Below are 21,017 nucleotides of genomic sequence, written 5' to 3'. Positions count from 1 at the left end.
GCCACGCCCATTCCGAGTACAGATACAGATAGTGGTGTACTCGCTCATCCCTAATATATATATATATATATATATATATATATATATATATATATATATATATATATATATTAAAATCAGAATTATTATCGCGGGCGGCCGCCGCCAATTAATTCGCGGACCTCGCAGTAAAAACAGGTTCACTCTGTGTGGATATTTCAGCTCCTTCCCAGTCATGGACCAGGACAAACTTGGTATCGATGGATTCGTGGTAATCTCAGGAATGAGAAGCTGCCACTGTTTTTCGTATAGCATGACGACACTGGTGTTAGAGGATTGTTATTGACTTGGTTAGATATTTTAAGCCTATTTTAAATTTCTTTATATTTGATCTTGAAAACGGACAATCTTATAATTTGGCTGATAATGCAGGGATTATAAAATTTAGAGTACATTACATTCACAGAGAGAACCTGGTTTATTTCATGTCATATGTATTTAATATATCAATATATATCAGTATTAGCAAAGCTTAACATCATGAACCATGACAGACATGACTGAAGAGCAGATGATCATGCCACTGATGAGAAAATATTACAAGGATCTCACAGCTGAATTTGAGAATGAGATGCTACACCTGAGAACAATATATGGTGCCACATTTCCACACATTCGGTCTCCTCTTGAGCTGCTTAATGCCATACAGGATGCAATTACAGAGCATTTTTGGAGAAGTTTGTATTGGACTGAGGATTTTTTGCACACTACCTGTGACTGTTGCTGGGGGTGAACGGGCTTTTAGCAAACTGAAACTGGTGAAAAATTATTTGAGATCAACAATGTCCCAGGATAGACTGAACAGCCTAGCTCTTCTTTCTATTGAAAGCCAATTAGCCAAAGGATTGGACTTTAAAGATCTCATAAGTGATTTTGCTAACATGAAGACCCGTCAGTGGGCATTTACAGGAAAATAAATTCCAGGATTTTTGTTTGAACACATTGCTGGCAAATAAAAATAATTATATGTGAAGTCTGGGCATTTCACTTTTATTATGCTGACATTTGTATTTGCTCAATATAGAGGTTAAACTACGATCATATTTATTATCTTGTCTTATAGCATGACAAAAAATGTGTCAGAGAGATATTAAGTAATTGAGCATGGGGGCCCACCTAGAAGACTTGTACCTAGGGCCCACAATTTGGTGCTACGCCCCTGCTCGCCGCTCCTCAGTTCAGATCAGACACGCCCCAGTCGAGGCGCGCCTCGGCTCAGCTGTAGTTTTTCTTTTAAACACTTGGTGTCCTCCATTTCCTCTCTGCCTTTCCTCAGCTCTTTTCCTCTACGTTTGAGTGTTTGTACGCGTGCGTGTGTGTGCGCGCGCGCGTGTGTGTGTGTGTGTGTGTGTGTGAACCTATGGTATGAGTTGTTTCTGCCAGTTGAATCTCTTGGAACCCGCTCCAATTCTGCAGCTGTATCCTAGCAGTTTCTTCCGACATGGGTACGTAAATAACCGTGTTTTTCGGGGGTCGTACAGCTCCTTGTGTTTCTCAACTTCCATAATTAATTTAAAGTCATCCATCTTAACTGCTTGCCTCAGACTTTCTGCCTTTCTGTCCTGTTTGCTCAGGTGAAAAGACACCCAAAACCACACACCCCTTCACGTGGTTACACACGCACACAAGTTCGATGTGTGTGTATGTGTGTGCGTGTTCGTGTGGTTTTTCTGCAGTGTCTGTTTACGAACACGTTTGACTATTGCGGAATTTTATTTTGAAAAGCTTTATTTTGTTAACTTTACCGGCCTGCCTCTTATGTCTAGGTTTGACTTCCTGCCAGAATTGACGCGATTCACCCGCGGCTCGCGAAAAAAATAGACCCAACGCCGAAATGATCGCTGCACGGCGCGGGCTGGGGTGCCGGCGCGAGGCGATTCGCGGCGCTTCGGCGGCCCATGTGGTCTATAGAATAGCTTAACAAGGGCGCCGAATGAAGGCGGTCCCATTTTCGCGGCGCTTCCGCGGCCAGTGTGTCCCCGGCGTGACGCAGCATCGAAACGCGCTCTCCGCTTTGCGGTCAGGAGATCCCTTTGATCTGCTCAAAATGAGGTGAAAAGGTAAGAATCCAGGCAGCAGATTTTCTGGAGAGTTTAGAGGAGATGCAGGAAGATGAGAGACAGGACAGGAAATAGTTAAATAAAAACAAGAAAATAAAGTAAAATGTAGGTAGATTTATCTCCACTACGCATTTTTACCTGTATAAAGCAATAAGTTATACACATGTCATATTTATACATCTGATACAATTCAGATAGGGTGACCAAATGTCCCGTTTTGTGCAGGACAGTCCCGCATTTTGATTACTTTTCGCATTATTGACAGTTTCCCGTTTCGAGTTTCAATCTTATAGAATAAACTGTGGAGAAATCTGCCTGTTGCTGTCAATCAAACGGAGGCGGGACTTTAACGCAGATCCGGAGCGTGTGTGGAGCGCGCCCGAACCACCAAAACACGCGTGAGCGAGCACGGAGGAGAAAATGCTGTAAACTCGTGAATTAAACGTGTTCAGAGATACTCGACAGTCTTTGTTGTTTCTGAGTCATTCTTCATGTCTCGGTGCGGAGTCTGATACGAAGAGGTCAAAAGCAGGTGTTCCAGTAATTAGACAGGTCCATGATAAACACAATGGAGGCTCTAACACAGACACGGTGCTGTGGTTTCAGATACCTGCTACACGCTGAGCCCCTTAAAGCACAGTGAAGAAATAATGAGAGTAAACGGAAGCTTTCATCACTTATTTTCAGAAATTTGAGGTAAAAAGTAACTCTAAGAAACTTTTATTAGATTATATCTGAATATTTAGAGATTAGAATCTGATGTTTATTCTCTCACCTAAAATCTAGAAGAGATTTGTTGTCATGTTTAAAAAATCATTTAATTTGTTTCTGAATTATGAAAAAATAGCAAAGAAGTTGGATATTTTTCTATGAGATGCTGATTTTAGTGGAAAATGAATTAAAAACAAACAAACATATCTAAACATATTACTGGTACTTTTACTGTCATTCTGTTGTGGAAAACATTGAATGAAAACTGTGAAAAGCAGCTTAAACCTGCATGTTTGTATTATTGTGGGCCGATCTGTGTTATTAAAATGATCAGAGCCACTACAGTCATGTAGTGGTAACGTGAAAGGAACTGTGAAATAGTAAAGCTGTTGCTGTTTGCTTCTTCGTGTTGAATTCAAATAAAATGTGTACAAGAAATATATGATGACAATAATCATTTATGTATATGTTACAGTGATGTTAGGGCTAAAAGGCAGAATGTACGTTTTGTTTGCATGTTTTTCTCATTAGGACTTCCCGTTGTCCCACACGGAGTATCTCTGTCCCACATTTGGCAAGTTGGGATCTGGTCACCCTAACTTCAGATCACCTTCAATACTCAAACACACACCCAGGGCCGCTTCAAGGCATTTTGGGGGCCGAGGCAAAACGGAACACCAAGATGAGTGTTATTAATACAAACCTAAAATGTTACTGAAATGTAGGTCAAATATTTAAACATATTTTAACTATAAATATCAGATGAAAAAAGGAACTAAACACCAATCTAATGCATATTGAGACTTTTATAATATTTAGCCTTTAAAAAAGTGAGACAGTTGAATGCACAGAGTGTTGACGCATAGTCAGGATGGTACCTCCTCTGCCTCAGTTTGAGCCAGGAAAAACTCTGCTACATATTCATCTACATATTGTAGCAAGAAGTTTATTAGTCTACATAAACACTCACAAGTAAAGACAAAATGATGTATTTGATGGTGCGATGTTTTGCAGCCAGGAGCCCATCCCTTTAAGGAGCATAGGTATTGGCAACACCTGTGAACTTTCCTTTGCAGGAAAGAAGTGTGTCCCATTTATTCAAGTCTCTTGAGTTTAGAGTTGTTGAGTCTTGTCCATGCAGAGCTTCCGCAGTTTAGTTACATCCATAGCTGTTGGCTAAAACTCTGTGGAGTTAAAGTCTCTTAAAGTCAGGTTGACAGGTCACCTGCTTGTGCGTAATCAGACATCTCTATAGGAGCTTTCTGAGCTGAGGAGGATATGAGGTTCTGGACTTTTGCCTCAGACAGGCTCATGGATGCATCGCAACGATGGAGACAGGAACAAGCGCTATTCAGCCAAAGTTTCATGATCAGGGAACATTTTCTAAGGGCCAAGTCTCTGTGAGAGACAGGGTTTGGAAAGCACTCGCTTCAGTGGGTGGAATCTTCCTGCATGCGCTCTGATTCTGCGACGCGCTCCAAGCCCTTCTCCACATCTTCAGCTCGCCGTCCACCTTACGTGCGCGCAGACAGCAAGCTGCACTGAGCTCAGATGGTCTGATGGGAATCTTTTCCTGATTGATGTAGCTACCTCTGCGATGTGCGTAACGATTAAAATGTCAGCGCATCTGCAGTCTTGAGGGTTTGCCGTCAAAAATCCGGTCAATGCGAACCCTGCCATTTAACACTAGAACTCCCAAGGCAGTCATTTTGACTGTTTTCATATTTTGATATGAAATAACTTAAGTTAGATGGATCTCATGTTCATTGATACCATCATCAAAACTATCTCCTATCCTACAGCACAGTACTGACACACGATTGGTCCGGCCTATTTTGGACCTGAGGTGAGACGGTTTGGACTGGAGCGGTACAAGATGGATTCTCCTGAGTTTGGAAAACTCCAAATCTAGCGAGAATTAATCATGCAGTGGAAGTTTAGCAAAAGGCCTCTTCTATTGTTGAAGGAGGCTCATTTAATCTGTGCCTACTAAGTTGTAAATCTAAAACATCCCAATGATAGTCACTTTGCAATGGAGAAGGCCTAAACCTAGCCTGGCCTGCCAGACTCGTCCTCAGTTTAATTCTGCACAGAGAGAGTCTGGTTACCCACAGGTAGAGGCACATGAGGGGCGGGGCTAGGCAGCTCAAAAAGTAACCAATCACAAAAAAGAAGGAAATGCAGACGCTGTAGTTTTTTAGCTGTAGTCAAAAAAGGCGTCTGGCAACGGCGCAATCGTTTTAATCTTTTAGAAGAAATGCTTTTAGCACGTCTACTTGTTGTGGTTTTAAAGACATCGGAGTCATTTAGAACAGAGGAAAGAGCCGCAGCGAACTCCGCTGCTGTCTTCGTTGTTTATGAGAAACTGAGCGCCGATGTGTGTGACGTCCGCAACGCTGTCGTTCTTTAGCTGTAGTCAAAAATGGCGTCTGGTGACAGCGTAAACATCTTTCGTCAGAAGAAAGGCTTTTAGCGCTTTTACTTGTTGTTTTAAAGACGTGTCCAAGTCATTTAGACCAGAGGAAAGAGCCGCAGCGAACTCCGCTTCTGACAAACTCAGCGTTATGGTGTGTGATGTATGCTGCTCAGCGCTGATTGGCTCGGTTAGAATTCTCAGGGGGTGGGGTTATTTGAACAGGAGAGTTCCCAGACTCTTTCTCTGTGCAGAATTGAACAGAGGAGGAGTCTGGCAGGCCAGGCTACCTCAAACCCCCACTTGGGGGGGGGGAGAGAACCCTACGAAGGCACTATACAAATTCAGGCCATTAACATTTCAATAGTTACTGACAATTTTTATTAAATTCATTAAAAATGTTTTTTTTTCTTTCTTTTTTACCGTGTCCTGTCTGGCTGTGAAGCAAACAGAATCGATGTCTGAATGCTGGTAACAAGCCTTACAGATTTACTCTCAGGTGGAGCATCAGAGCGTCTGCTTTTAATGTCACGCCTGATACTTAAAACTTTACTGTTATCGTTTTTGAATGCTTTGTAATTCCGACCAGACACGGAGTCAGAGGTGAAAGAGAAAGGAAAAGACAAAAGGTGGGGAGAGACGGGGGAAGGGGGTGGGGGAGGTTTCCACAAAAATAAACAATAAGGAACAAGAGTCTGCTTCTAGACCTGCAGAAAGAGAAAGAGCAGAAAAAAATGGGACACACAACAATACAACAGGAACAAGCTATCACTGCATCAACTTGATGAAGAAATATATAATCAACATTGTTTAACTGAGGAATCACGATAATAAATCACAGTGCATTTAGTGCCCACCATAGTCTTAAGACCTGTGTTGAACGTGCCCAAGCCCATACTTTTGAGAGCACCATGTGAGCACCTGTGTGTGTACACGCGCTTGTTTATGTAAGGTTTCTCTATAGGAGCGTCCAACAGAGAGTGTGAGGGACCACAGATCTGTCCCCCAAAAATGTGTAGGAGACGGAGGAAGCTCCAAGTCCCAGAGATCCAGGCGCTGCCCCAGAACACAGGAACCCCAAGGAGACTGCAACCAGAAAGGCCCCCGCCCCCCTCGAGAGGCACAGAGGATCGCCCCGGAGGACCACAACCAGCAGCCGGCAGAGTCCCGGGAGATATCAGCGGCAAGCCCACAGGCCCGCCCGCAGCCTCCCACCCCCTAGCCGACCGAGCCCGGGACCCAGCGACCCGGGACCCAGGGGCGACCAGCCCCGCCGGGGACCCAGCAGAGTCCAAATGGATCCAGAAGTTGTAGCCCGTCTTTGCCTACAATATTTTGATATTTTTCACCCTGTTGGTGGTGTTACTGAGCAGGTGCCACTTTTGTCACACGTTTCTTTTTAAAACATGTTTAGACTGTTCAGAATACAAATCCAGGCTCTGTCACGTTTGATTGTTGTAATTAAACTTTGTAGGTGGGGAAGGTCAGAAAAGGATCCGATCATTTTGTTTTTCCCTCATTTACAGCGACGGAGATATGGCTCTGGTGTTAATCAAGTTAAATTATATCTCTGCAACAATTTTCACAAGAAAACAAAACAGTTAAAAGCAGGGCTTGTGTTGTGTTGACCGGATAGTTCCCGTGTTTGACCGTTTATTTTGACGGAGAAAGAATAGAAAGAATTACCTCGACGCATGCAGACGAACTGACACTTTATTCGTTTCGCACATCGCAGATGTAGCTAAATCACTCAAGAAAAGATTCCCATCTGAACATCTGAGCTGGACACTGCTCAGCACAGCTCACTGTCAGCGTGCTCTACATAAGGTACACAGCGAGCTGAAGATGTGGAGAGTGGCTTGGAGCACGTCGCAGAACCAGAGCGCATGCAAGAAGATTCCTCCGACTGAAGCGAGTGTTTTCCAAACCCTGTCCCTCAGAGAGACTTGTCACTTAGAAAATGTTCCTGATTATGAAACTTTGGCTGAATAGTGCTTGTTCCTGTCTCCAATGTGGCGTCACATCCAGGAGAATCCCAGAATCTCACATCCTCGTCAGCTCAGAAAGCGCATATGATTACGCACAAGCGTGACCCGTCAACCTGGTCTCACAGTAGACCGGGTTGGAGCTGTTCAGGTTTACGCAGACAATCTTTACATTTAGAATTAGCTTACAGATGTAAAATTAATGCAGTAAAATATAAAGCATTTTATTTAAATATCCATTCATTATTTTACAAGCACAGAGAGCCGCATCAGATGGATGGAAGAGCCGCATGCGGCTCCAGAGCCGCGGGTTGCCGACCCCCGACATAGACATAGGGAGAAAATCTCATTATTTCACGTTGCTGCATCGATGCGGAATCATGCACGGCTGAATCACGATGCATCTTAGAATCGATAATTTTTCCCACCTCTCACACACTCCCTCCCTCATGCTCACACATGCACATACAACCAAAGACTTACAAAAATGCACGCCGGACACCCACTCATGCTCCCCATACACACCCTATTCACTCTGGTCCCGGTACTGCTGCACATTGGGTACAACCATCACCGGTTACCAGAGTTCGACCCTTTCTGCTGGGGTGCTGATGAGTAGGCTCCCCCGCCCAACGCTGAGCACAGCAACCCACCACCCCAGACCCGAACCAGACGGCCAGATCTCCTTCCTAGCCACCAGCCCCAGGAAGCCAAGCAACAACAGAGGTGTGCTAAGACCCCTAGTCTCCCTCCGCCTGCTCCAATGTAGTGTTGTGTGTTGATGAGGTGTATCCCATGGCTGTGGTGAGCGGGCAGTGCGGGCATTGTCTGGCCTATGCCAGCTGATGCCACGCTTGTGGGGATGAGCTACATTGTAGAACCCTACGAAGGCACTATACAAATACAGGCCATTAACATTTCAATAGTTACTGACAATGTTTATTAAATTCATTAAAAATGTATTATTTTTAAAGATTTCTCCAAAATATTCTCGGATCATCATGAGGTCATGAAAAATCATGTTTTGTAATTTTATTGTTTCTAAATGAAATGCGTTTTCAATAAAAACAAACACATATTGTGATTTGAAATTAAAATGACTGAAACAAAAACTTTATTATCAAATCCATTTTTGATCTTAAGATTACCAAACAATTAACTGATCAATAGTATATTGGGAATATTATTAATACTTATTAATGCCTCTAGAGTCAATGCGATTTCAAAATAACTACAACTTTCATTGTATGACTTTCTGAACAAATTTTTTAAAAAAAAAATCCTAAAAAAAAATACACCAAAAAAAAATACACAAATTTACCAAATATTTCTCACATGGCAATGTCTACCTGTGAATACAATGCCGCTGTTTTTGTATCAGTAGATTCAAAGCTTTTTTTTTCTCAAGAAAAATTGGTAAATATAATTTAAATGGTCACCCCCAAATTTAAAATATTCATACAAAAATAATGCAATTTTTTAAAAATTTGTAGAAAATTCTCAGATAACCATAGGTACATGTAGAATGTAATCTATGGTTTATATTTACTCTGTATCTAAAAAAAAGTCTTTTTTTATTCAACAACACTGAAAAAGTGACGAAGTAAAAAATTAATTAAACATCTATGCTTTCTTACAGAAATCTCTGAATCTTCCTAGTTTACATTAACGATGTGACCGATCCGCCTGTATATTGAAGACATCCACAAAGTTTCTTGCAGATCCATTAAGCCAATTCGACAGTATAAATTTTTCCTATTTATAGCGCCCCCAATTGTTGGATCAAGCTGAAAATCGACATATACACTTGAATTGACCTTAGGTACCGTTGATATGAAGTTTTGAAAAATGTCAAAACTTTTACAGTTATACTAAAAAAAACTTTTTCATTTAAAATAAATGATTTTAAAAGGTTGTATTTCGTAAAACAAATAAAATATCAAAAAAAAAAAACGTTCACACCATTTGGTCAGCCGCTCTTACCCTCTTGTCAGGCAACGTTTCGATTTGATTAGGTTTGACGGCCGGGAGGAGTTAACAAAAATATGTTTGATATTTTATGCAATTTTATACTAATTTGCATAAGTGTAAAAATGTTTCTAAAGGTTTATTTTAGGGCCGGGACTTTAACGCGTTAATTACGATAAATTAATTAGAAAAAAATAACGCGTAAAAAAAATTAACGCATTTAATCGCAGCTTGCGTTTCAAGCACGACGGAACCTTTGTCATTGCACGATTTCCTCGTAGACTGAATATCACTGACGCACACAACAATGCACAGTGCTAATGGCTACTAAAACGGAATAAAAACAGAAAGAAGTTGCCTTGCTTGGACTGATGCAGGATTTAGGAAACACGTCCGCCTCTTTTCTTAACTTGAAAAAAAAACTTCCAGACAACAACGGAGTCCGTGTTGCGGACATTTTTCAGAGATCATCTCTGCTGCGGCTGCCCGGTGGCAACGGGAACTTTACAAAAGTAGCGGTAAGCTATATTTTTAACATTTACGTAACATCTGTGCAGCGCTGAAAGCACCAGACAGAATAATTCTGTGCCCTAACAGTAGTTTATGAAAGTAGGCAGATAAACGAGAGGCACCTGGCTGCCGCTGGGAGAACGCTCCGTGTTCTCACTACTCTAAACAATCACAAACAACGTGTCTTAAAGCTGAAAACAGAAGTTTGTTAAAACAGAAACACTCTGAAACTTTTCTGATGATTTTCTAAACAATTCTTTCGGGGAATTCTATGTTTCTGAGACGAGTCTCTGTCTAAACATCACATGCATTACTATCATTAAGCAGCGAGGTGTGTTGAAGCTGTCATCAGCTGAGGGGCGGATGCTTAAGAGTATCAGGGGCAGCGAGGAATGAGAAAGTGGTGCTCAGGCTGGAGATCACACCAGATTCGCTGCTGCAGGCGTGAATCTGCAGACTATGCAGCATCTCCTTCTTAACGTGACATCAGGACTTCCCATGTAAGGAAGGTCCGCTCACCTGTTCGTCAGATCATTATTTCCTCGCCATGATCTTTTATCTTCCCATCATCCTCCAGTCATCCAACTGGAACCAGTTAGTGTTCCTGATCATTCTCAGAATATGTCACACCTGCTCTGGTGTTAAAAGTTAGTACATTTAAGTCCTAGACCATATTTGTGCCTGTTCTACTGTCATTTTGAAGGATTATTATTTATGTGTTTTTACTACATCATGAGTAGAAATGCTAATAAAAACTCCCAATTATACAAACAAGTGAAGCTGGAAAAATTAGAATCTGGTGCAAAGTCAAATTTATTTCAGTAATTCAACTAGACAGAGAGACTATTTACAGGCTCAGGAACCCTTTACAGGTGTTTTCTATTTGTAATTATAAATTTTAGTTGATTTGGGTTTTGCTTCATATCACACAGTGACATTTGAATAATTAAAATGCATTTTTTTATTAAAAGCTTTAGTTTACAGTAATAACCACATCTAATGTTTGATTCTGTCTCATAATTTTAATTAAAAGTTTTACTTTGAGAGCACATTTTTCTGAACGATTAAAATGCGATTAATTTAGATTAATTAATTACAAAGCCTGTAATCAATTAGATTAAAATTTTTAATCAAGCCCCAGCCCTAGTTTATTTAAATTTGATTGATTCAAGGAACATACAAAATAAGATCATTTGTTTTTCTGACTGAAGAAATGGGGAGAAAATAGCTAAAAATATTTTTGGGGGAACAACAGCACCACCTATTGGACAAAATTCTAAACATTTTCTGTGATTGTAGATAATACTATTACAGATATGAACTGTAAATTTCTGGATAGAATGTATAATTTTCATGAGTAAAAGGGTAAGAAATGTTAGAGCCTGTAAGCCACAGCCACTTTAAAATCATTTTCAAATTATAGCGTAAGGGTCCGATAAAGATCTGTGCCAAGTTTTGTGGAAATCCATCAAGCTGTTTCGCTGAAACAAACTTTTTGATGCTTTAGCGCCCCATATTGGCGAATCAGAACAAAATTAGATACATATGGCTTACAGGCCATACTTTATAAGAATCCAGTCTCATCAGTTAACATAAAAAAATGGTGGAGATATCATCAATTAGGACGTGAGCTAGCTAGCACACTGAATTTGACATTGTGTTATTGGTGCAAACAGGGTCCGAAATTAACACTCGCCACTCGCCAAATGCGAGTAAATTGCTCCATTTGGCGAGTAAATTTCTGAGCTCTACCTGCCACCTGGCGAGTAAATGTTTGCACCAAATTAGTTATGTTTATCAGTCATCTTCCATGGATGTCTGATACTCCTCCCGCCTGCATGCAACGTACACAAACTTAGCGAAACGTGAACGCCGCATCCAACGTCATTTCCACCTATCCCATTCATTCAGGTTATCAAGTTAGCGGTTAGCTTCGTGTTAAAACTAGCGGTGAAATGTGGCGGTTTTTAACTGGAGTCAGCCAGCCTTCCAAAAGAAAACTCGTCGAACTGGAAGAAAAACCACCAGGACCAGTGGCAACCAGAAGATTTTGTGAAAAGTGGCGAACTGGAGATGGCGGAGTCGTGAGACAGGCTACATTATGATGGCCACGTAGCGTTGCTGCCTTTCACAGACAACTGGCCCTCGGCATTCTTCAAATATCCAAAAAATGCCCATACTTCCGACTTTGTCTTCTTTGAGGGATAATAAATGTCCCGAGTGCCGTCTCCTCTGGCCATTATTTTAGCTTTAGCTTAAAGAAAGTTTTGGTCATAAACAACAAAGTGCGCATGTGCCGCCGGCAACTTCCAGATGATACGGTGGCTGGTAAGGGTCACCGCGCCTACACCGCAGCCAAGGTAATCCACCGAGATAATATATATATATTTTTAAAACAAGACGGTTATTATTATTGTCTACTTTTTTTTACCGGGGTTTACTGCTACACCGGTTACCGTGACAACCCTAGCCCTGACACACTTTCAGATATTCTCATGGTGCAGCTGTGTTCTCCAGAGATCAAGGACTATGACCCAAATGAGGCTGTAAGGCTTTGGCACAAAGACGGTGTCAGAAGCAGGAGGCCAGACTTCATGGACAGAGAAAACAAGGAGTCTGACTAGATTTCAATGAAAGAGTTCATAAAAACATCTCTAAAAATAAATAAATAGTAAAAATGACAAAAGAGTTGTTTTCCTTATTAATTGATGTTTTAATTATTTTGTCACTCTGTTTGGAATCAACATAATATAGAATTACATGCTTTAGGTAGATCTAAATCATTTATAATTTTGGCCGGTAAAAAATATGCTTGGCCGGTAGATTTTCATCATCTACCGGCCAACTTGGCCGGTGAGTAAAAAATTTAATTTCGGACCCTGGGTGCAAACTTTCAATATTCCTACAATGCTCTTCATCACAATTACTTTACCTTGATCTATAGATTATATATCCCACGTTTCATGTTGATTTGACAAAAAATGATGGATTGGTCATTAAAACTAGGTTTCGTGTTTTTTGCAATCTAGCAAAAAATCTACTTAGGTGGGAATGGGTGTGGCCAACACAAAAAATATGCAGGAACATCCAAAGATCAAGCACATATAAAGTTTTGAGTGTGCGACCTATGACTTGGGAGGATAAGCAAAAACACATTGGGCTTGGAACCCTGATAATAGCAGAACTTGGGTACTGTGCTCTGTGCTGCTAGAGTGATCGTCTGAATAAAGCAGGAGAAAATGCAGCACTCACACAGAGGGTAGTCCACTGCCATAGAGACCATGTCGAGGGTAGACTGAGCCACCTCCGTCACTCTGCGGGCTATCAGACCGCGAGGCTCCACTTTACTCACTAAACCAGAGGGAAAAAGAGAGAAAGACGCGGTACTGCCAAGTTGAAGGTAAAATGCCGGTAAGTGACTGAAGCACACCTTACCCTGGCTGTTGGACTCAGTCGGGCCCCCCTGACGGTAGCAGGTCTGACACACCCGGACAGGACTGCTGCCCCAGCCTCGTTCTGGGACCGGCATCCTGTGGCTGGAGCAGGGATGACAGAATCCCTCCCCACACGATCGGCAGTGATGCTTCCGCTCAGCCTCCTGAAACTCCTTCTGGCACCCATGGCAGGCCTGGGGGGAGGGGGGACACATGAAAACATGAGAGGAACTATGATTATCTGTCCTATCAAGTCGTTTCTGCATCTGATCCTTACAGCGATCTCTGCATTGGGTCTCCAGTAGGGGGGAGCCACCTGGTCCGTGAGCCAGGCAGTGACAGCTTTAGTAGGACCTGTGCTGTACTCCGACACTGACTGGATCACAAAGTTCATCCCATCCAGAACCCTCTGAGCAGCGTTCTGGTGGCTGGTCAGGAAGGCATCCGACTGGAAGAAGAGGTCAACACAAATGGGATTTTCCCATGACTGCAACAATGTGGAACACAAAAGCCTTTTAGCAGACAGGAATACTCACATCTTCCCACACATGTTTGACCTCTGAACGCACCACGCTGCTTTCAGGGTCCTGGTTTCCCATCCAGTACTGCCTGCTGCGGTAGATGACTCCACAGCTAGCACACTCCAGCACATATCTACAGGGGAGGAAAGTGCGTGTGTGTGTGTGTGTGTGTGTGTGGGGGGGGGGGGTAAAGACCTTAAGCTTGATTTATACTTCCCCGTCTCCTGGAGAGTGTTGCAAAGCAATTCCCCGCCAGGACACCAGAGGGCATAGCGCTGTTCCGTGGTGTAACGAAATAGAGTGATGTACCTATCTAGAGTTGTATTTTAATATACTGTAAGTAGATCTAGTTTTATAATCAGAAGATGGGCTGTTTTTATCATCAGGGAGTTTAATTAAACACTCTGTATTGACTTTGAGACAAGAAAAGAGAGAGAGTTGGGATCGTTTAAGAATCTTTAATTTCTTAATTATAAATTCTTAACAATCTACCAGGACTAACTCTGTGATGGATGAAAATGGATTTGGATGTTGTGTTGGTGCGTGTGTGTGTGTGTTGTTCAGGATCTTTAGGCTGACGGAGCGTATCTGGTTGTTATGACTACGGACCACGAGGCTTCGGAAGCTGATGACATGAGCAGCTATTTTGCCGTGTACGTACCCTGTGGAGTCTCCCAGGTAGATCAGGAAATGCCAGGTCCTAGGACCTCGGATGTGTACTGGAGCTGGTTGAAGCAGCGGTCACAGCACGTCAAAGCCCGTCTGAAGGGTCGACCCCGGTACCATCGGCAGCGTCAGCTAGTGGTGCTCTTATTTTGAAGGGACGTCGTCTTGTTGGTAAACAACGGAAATCTCCAGTAGCTTCACAGTTCTCAGTTAAAGAAGAAAGCACATCTGGCCAGGCTGTACTTCTCTTTTGATGACGGTGGAACCCCGTAGGACTTCCAACTGAACAGAACTGAAGTCAAAATGGAACTGCCCATAAAATGGCGTTGCCTTGTTTTTATATCTCTGATTTGTTTTAAGTTTCAGTAAACGGGATTGGACACTTTAAGTCAACAAGCCAGATTCTCTTGCGGCAGCCGAAAGCTCTGATTGGTTGGAACAATGTGTCATGCCTTTCTATGGAGATGAGGGTCAGTCTGTCTGTGCAGTAGTCCTGTTTTCATTAAACACATAAATCATGACATCTTTATTCCACAGATCATTCACTTGATTATTATTGATCAACATCTGTTTCGATTAGCTTTAATCACAAATTAAGTACTTTGATTATTGAAAACCGTTCTTCTTCTCCTTCTGGCTCTTCTCCTGGAATGTAAACAGTCTGAGGAACACCCGACCATGGCGTTTTCTACACGGGTGTTACTGTGTACAGGGGCAGCTGTGTGGAGCTGAAAATTCTGAACTTCATAACGTTACACGTGGTATCCTGTCATGTATCGGTCCAAGATGGTGTGTTTATATTGTGTTTTTTGTACATAAGAGACTTTGTAACACAGACAAGTTGGTCTCTCATCCTCCACCTCTTCATGCACTCCCCACCTCTAAACCCACGTCTCCTGTCATTTCCGTCCACAAATAAACCGCTTGCTGCGTATCTTTTCACTCCTCCAGTCACGGGGGAATTATACGTTCATATTTTAGAGTTTTGTCACGGGTTAGTGTGTGCGCTAATGTTAGTTTTAGTGTGAGTGTGTGCGTTAGTCTCAGTTTTAGTGTGTGTGTTTGTGTTAGTGTGCATGCTAGTCGTAGTTTTAGCGTGCCCTGGGTTAGGTAATAATGAATGACACACCATCAGGTGAGCCATCTGCCTCGGCAGTAGTTGATCGATGGCAGCAGCCAAGGCACCAACCCAGGGCGCCCAGGGAGAGAGGGAGGGTGGAACCTGCATGTGTATGTGTGTGTTAGTTGCAGTGTGTGTGCGTGCATTTGTGTTAGTGCTAATTTTAGTGTGTGTGTATACATTTGTGTGTGTGTTAGTGTTAGTTTTAGTGTGTGCTTGCATGTGTTAGTGTGTGTGTGTGTGTGTGTTAGTGTTGGTTTTAGTGTGTGTGTGTGTGTTAGTGTTAGTTTTAGTGTGTGTGTGTGTGTGTGTGTGTGTGTGTGTGTGTGTGTGAGAAGCCTAGTTCCTGCTTCTGCTTTGGTACGGAGACACTCAACCCCAGTGTCTGTCCTTGCGAGGGTTCTCCAGCAGGCTCGCAAGGATGAACAGAGTCAAGCTCGCTTTTCTAAACGCCCGTCAAACGAGACGGAGAACGCAAGTTTGTGATTGGTGTAAAACCTTTAAAAAAATATGAGTGTTTCATTTACCCGTGACCAGTGTTGGGAGTAACGCCGTTTAAATATAACGGTGTTACTAACGGCGTTCTTTATTTGGGTAACGGAATAATCTAATTAATTACTTTTCCCGCTGTTGCAACGCCGTTACCGTTACTGGGGACGGAAGGTTGTGCGTTACTATGTGCTTGTCAAGCGTTGAGCAGCAGTGTGAGGCTTTCTGACCGCCACACTTCAGCTGCAGCCAGGGAGAGAGAGGTGTCGGTAACGCACTTACAAACACGATGATGATTGGCCGGGTGGGCGGAGACCCTCACGGTCTCAGTCACTGCCTGCTGTAGACACAACAGAGCAGTGATGGGAATAACGCCGTTTAAAATAACCACGTTAATAAAAAAATATATATTTCTTTCTGTAACGAGCAAAATAATTAATTACCGTCTTCTTTTAACGAAAGAAAATGTGTGCGTTAAGCAGCGCGGTGTGTTGAAGCTGTCATCAGCTGATCAGGAGCTAAAGAGGTAGATGTTTTCATCCAAGCGCATCACGGCCGTGAAGAACGAGGAAGACGTGATGAATATCTACGGCTGCAGGTGTGGATCTGCAGCCGTGGCCTTCTTAGCGTGACAGCGGGACGTCCCGAAGGTCCGCTCACCTGTTCACCGTTCAGACGTCCTGATCTTCTACCTTCCTAGATCATCCCGCTGTAACCTGTTCCTGATCATGTCTTTAGTCCCGCTGTAACACTGATGCATCAGTCTCAGACGTCATGGAGCTCAGGTGTTATCAGAACTACCTGTGTGTGTTTACCACCCAGCTTCAGCTCTTCTGTGGTTGGGTCTGACCCACGTTAGTAAATGTAAGTCCTCCATCAGGCTTGTGCCTCTTCTAGTGTCATTTTAAAGGATTTTATTTATTTATTTAACCGTTACTAGATTACCCGCAACAGAAATGCTACTAAAAACACACAATTATGTGAAGCTGGAAAAATTAGAATACTGTGCAAAATTACATTCATTTCTGTAATTTAACTAGACTGAGAGACCATTTAAAGGCTCGGGAACATTTACAAGTGTTTCTATTTGCAATTTTTTTATTTTAGCTGATTGGGGTCTTGTTAAATATCACACAGTGACCTTTTAATAGTCTAGATAAGTGTAATGCTCCTGTTAGTAGTTCCTCCTGTTAAGTGCTTATTTATTAAAATTATTCAGGTTTATAAAAAACATTTGGACATTTTATTATGTTCCAGTCATTAGTCATTTATATTTCACTATTGTAGTAATTTATAGTAAATTAAATAAGTTCAATTAACCCATTTTTCTAGCATTCTTTAATGAAAAAAGTAACTAAGTAGTTATTTTTCTTGGTAATTAGTTACTTTTATAATCTCGTAACTCAGTTAGTAACTGAGTTACTTTTTTGACAAGTAATTAGTAACTGTAAATAATTACTTTTTAAAAGTAACTTTCCCCAACACTGCCCGTGACTGGAGGTGTAAAAAGTTACGCAGCAAGGGCTTTATTCATGGACGGAGATGACGGGAAACGCGGGTGTTGAGGTGGCGAGGGTATGAAGATGTGGAGGAGAATGAGGGACACATTTGTCTCTGTTAAGAAGTTTCTGAAAAGCACAATATAAACAAAATAGTAAATCCACAATCTTGGACCGGTACATGACAGGATACCTCAGAACAGTGATACGCCCTCTGCTGTCCTGGCAGGGAATTGCTTTGCAGCACTCCCCAGGAGACGGAGATGTCTCCGTCAGTGCGTCTCTCCCTTGTGCAGCTGGCGCAGAAGCATAAACCAGGCTTTAGTGTTGTGTGTGTGTGGGTTAGTGTTAGCATGTCTGTGTGTGTGTGTGTGCGTGTGCTGACCCACCCAGACCAGGCGTACTTGGCCAGACTTAACCAGGGGTTGTCAGAAGAAGCTGATGTTTTAGGAACAACAATCACCTCTCTTCCTCCTTCATAACAGCGCTGCAGATGAAACCAATTTTAATAAAACAAACTCACCAGTAAACACCAGGATATGAGCACTGCTGAGGCTTTCTGACCTTACAGATGAGAACCTTGTTGCTGTACTGATGTGCGTACTGACAGAGTCCGTCTGCCATGTGGGGGACTCTGTCTCGAAGATGATTCATCCCTTTTTTACAACGGATACTGCAGACCCAGGGGGACAGAGCCATCACAGATCTTTCATTTAGAAACTAATAAAAACACGTTTGAAATGTAGTAAATGTATCTAATGATCTCAAACGACTTGATGTAATCTAAGAGTTTAATAATGGAACAGCGATGTGAGCTGAATAACCCAAACATAACAAGACTCAGTCATACCTGCAAACTCAGAGGGTGTGTGTGTTTGAAACCCCTCTAGAGAGCCGTGATTGGCCAGCCAGAATGCTGCTAGGGTCTGCAGAGGTTCCATTGGAGCGTTCCTATACCAAACTTTGCAAAGCAAGAATTTGGTCTAGTTCACGAGGATAAGGGACCATCATCATATAATGTTAAGAATTATTAGGAGACTAATTCACACTCAGAACGCCGAACATCTGGAAATATCCCAGAATACTGCAACATCCCTAAAAGGTTATAGCTGTGGGTCAGAAGAGCAGCTGCAGGTAAATGTAGCTTTAATTCTGCTTGAATACTTTAATAAAACACTGCTAAGGGCAAACTGCTGTTCTGACTCTTTAAAACAGCAGAAATGTTCAATATTATGAAATGATCTCATCACACGACCCCCCCCCCCCCCACTCCACCGGCCCCATCTGCTCCCACTTCCTGATGTGTAGCAGGTCCCTGCTCCTACCAACCCAGCCCTGATTTTAACAGTAAATCACATATCGGACTTGGGCCTTGCCATACCTCATCCATACCTGTTATTATCAGCAGAGAGCGGACAAACAGTCATAAACCAAACAAAAGCACCCCCCAATAATCTAAAACTGTTACCAAAAGTCCCACCTTCAGTTAATACAGTCACTCCTTCACCAGTTACTATTAATATGGCTCTTTTAAATGTTCGCGCTCTGCTGATATTAAAACTTTTTTAATAAATGACCTGATTTTAGATCGTAATCTTCACTGTCTGCTTTTAACAGAAACATGGCTGAGTTCAGATGCACCTGTTGTTCTCACAGAGGCCTCTCCGCCAGATTTTAATTTTTCAACGAGGAGTAGCAAAAGGGGAGGCGCTACTGCTTTTATTAGTTCATCATTACTTTCTGCCAAACTTGTTTTATTTGATAATTTTACCACTTTTGAATATACAGCAGTAGTTTTTAGCTCTCCTCAGATTTTATGTGTCACAGTTTATCGGCCTCCTAAGCAGAGTGCCATTTTTATCAATCCTGCACAACTGCTTTGAAAGGATCATTTTAGCCAGTGATTTTAATCTACATATAGATAATTCTTCTGATCCTTTTTCAAAGGAGTTTTTAAATATTCTGAGTTATATGGATTTTAGTCAACATGTCACACAGCCAACTCACAACAGAGGACACACCCTGGACTTGGTCATCACGTATGGCCTGTCCACCAGTGTGTCCTCTGCTGCTGACTTGGCTGTTTCTGATCACTACTGTGTGTTTATTAGCATCACCAGTTTTATCCAGCTGGAACCCTCTATGAGAACTGTAAGGCAGCGCCATCTCACCCCTGAAGTGGCTGCAGGTTTTCCTGAAGTTTTTAGAAAGATCCCTCCCACTCCGGTAACTGCCTCTTGTGATTTTACTGTCAATGATTTTAACAGTAGACTGAAATCCGCTCTCGACCGGCTCGCTCCACTTAAAATCAAAAGTCTATATTCAAAACGTGCTTCACCGCGGAGAAATGAAAATCTAAAGAAACTAAAGAGAAATTGCAGGGTTGCAGAGCGAGATGGAGAAAGAACAAAACAACTATAAATCATCAAATATATACAGAGCTACTTAAATCATATAATAACGCAGTGAGAAATTCAACACACGCATACCTTTCCAAACTCATTCTAGACAATAAACACAATCCCAGAAAACTTTTTTACACCATAAACAACATTTTAAACCGTACATCCAATTCACTTCAGAAAACCCCCTCAAATGCACTCTGTGAGGAGTTTGCAGCCCACTTCAGAGGGAAGGTAGACGCCATCAGACGGAATATTTTATCCTCCATAAGTAATAAGGTCTTAGATATATCTGAATGTGTGTCTATACCAGAGGAAACACTGGACAGCTTTGTCCTGTAGAAGCTGAGACTCTTGATAAAGTTTCCTCCTCAGTGAGACCCACCACATGTGTTCTGGACCCAATTCCAACTTCGTTCTTTAAACAATTTTATGGATCTTTTAGAGACGAGATTTTAACCCTGATGAACTGCTCCCTTCAGACGGGGGTCTTTCCTGCTGCCTTTAAAGGGGCGGTGGTGAGGCCCCTGTTGAAGAAGAGCAATTTAGATTTTAATGAATTAAACAATTATCGACCGGTATCCAACTTACCATTTTTGAGCAAAATTTTAGAAAAGTTGGTTTTAAGTGAACTAAATGATTTTATAAACACTCATAATGTCCTAGAGACATTTCAGTCTGGTTTTAGGATGAACCACAGCACCGAGACAGCCCTTCTGAAGATTTTAGAGTAAATTATGATAAACAGAAGGTGACAGTGTTGGTCCTACTGGATCTAAGTGGTGCCTTCGATACAGCAGACCACACTATTCTTTTAACTCGTTTACAACAGATCGGCCTCTCTGGTGCTGTACATAGATGGTTCACATCCTACCTCACAGACAGGACTTTCATGGTGAGTTTGGATACCTGTTCCTCTAGGGTCCATGGGATTACATGTGGTGTGCCCCAGGGTTCTATTTTAGGCCCAGTGCTTTTTAGCCTTTATATGCTCCCTCTTGGCGGAGTCATCAGGAGACAAGGGGTCAACTTTCACAGTTATGCTGATGATACACAGTTGTACATCTCCGTGTCTCCTGATGACTCTCGGCCAATGGATGCACTTTTTAACTGTATTTTAGACATTGAATCCTGGATGGCAGAGAACTTTCTCCAGCTCAACCAGGACAAAACTGAAGTTTTAGTCCTCGGTCCTGAGTC

The 21,017-nt window shown here is 42.2% G+C and overlaps 1 protein-coding gene across 1 annotated transcript in view; it reads right to left on the bottom strand.

The window, feature by feature from the left end:
• si:ch211-11n16.2 (zinc finger FYVE domain-containing protein 1) overlaps positions 1-21,017 on the bottom strand; it is a 44,017-nt gene that overhangs the window by 6,106 nt on the left and 16,894 nt on the right. The window contains exons 6-11 of the mRNA XM_054736832.2: positions 17,980-18,088; positions 17,805-17,902; positions 13,657-13,774; positions 13,398-13,568; positions 13,122-13,314; positions 12,939-13,037 (exon numbers count right to left, since the gene is read on the bottom strand). Coding sequence (XP_054592807.1) covers positions 12,939-13,037; positions 13,122-13,314; positions 13,398-13,568; positions 13,657-13,774; positions 17,805-17,902; positions 17,980-18,088 — 788 coding nt within the window. The remainder of the gene's footprint in view (positions 1-12,938; positions 13,038-13,121; positions 13,315-13,397; positions 13,569-13,656; positions 13,775-17,804; positions 17,903-17,979; positions 18,089-21,017) is intronic.

The sequence above is a fragment of the Nothobranchius furzeri genome, chromosome 13 (assembly GCF_043380555.1).
Source record: "Nothobranchius furzeri strain GRZ-AD chromosome 13, NfurGRZ-RIMD1, whole genome shotgun sequence".
Taxonomy (NCBI): Eukaryota; Metazoa; Chordata; class Actinopteri; order Cyprinodontiformes; family Nothobranchiidae; genus Nothobranchius; species Nothobranchius furzeri.
Note: the sequence above shows the minus strand (reverse complement) of the source record. Positions and strands in the feature narration are given on the sequence as shown.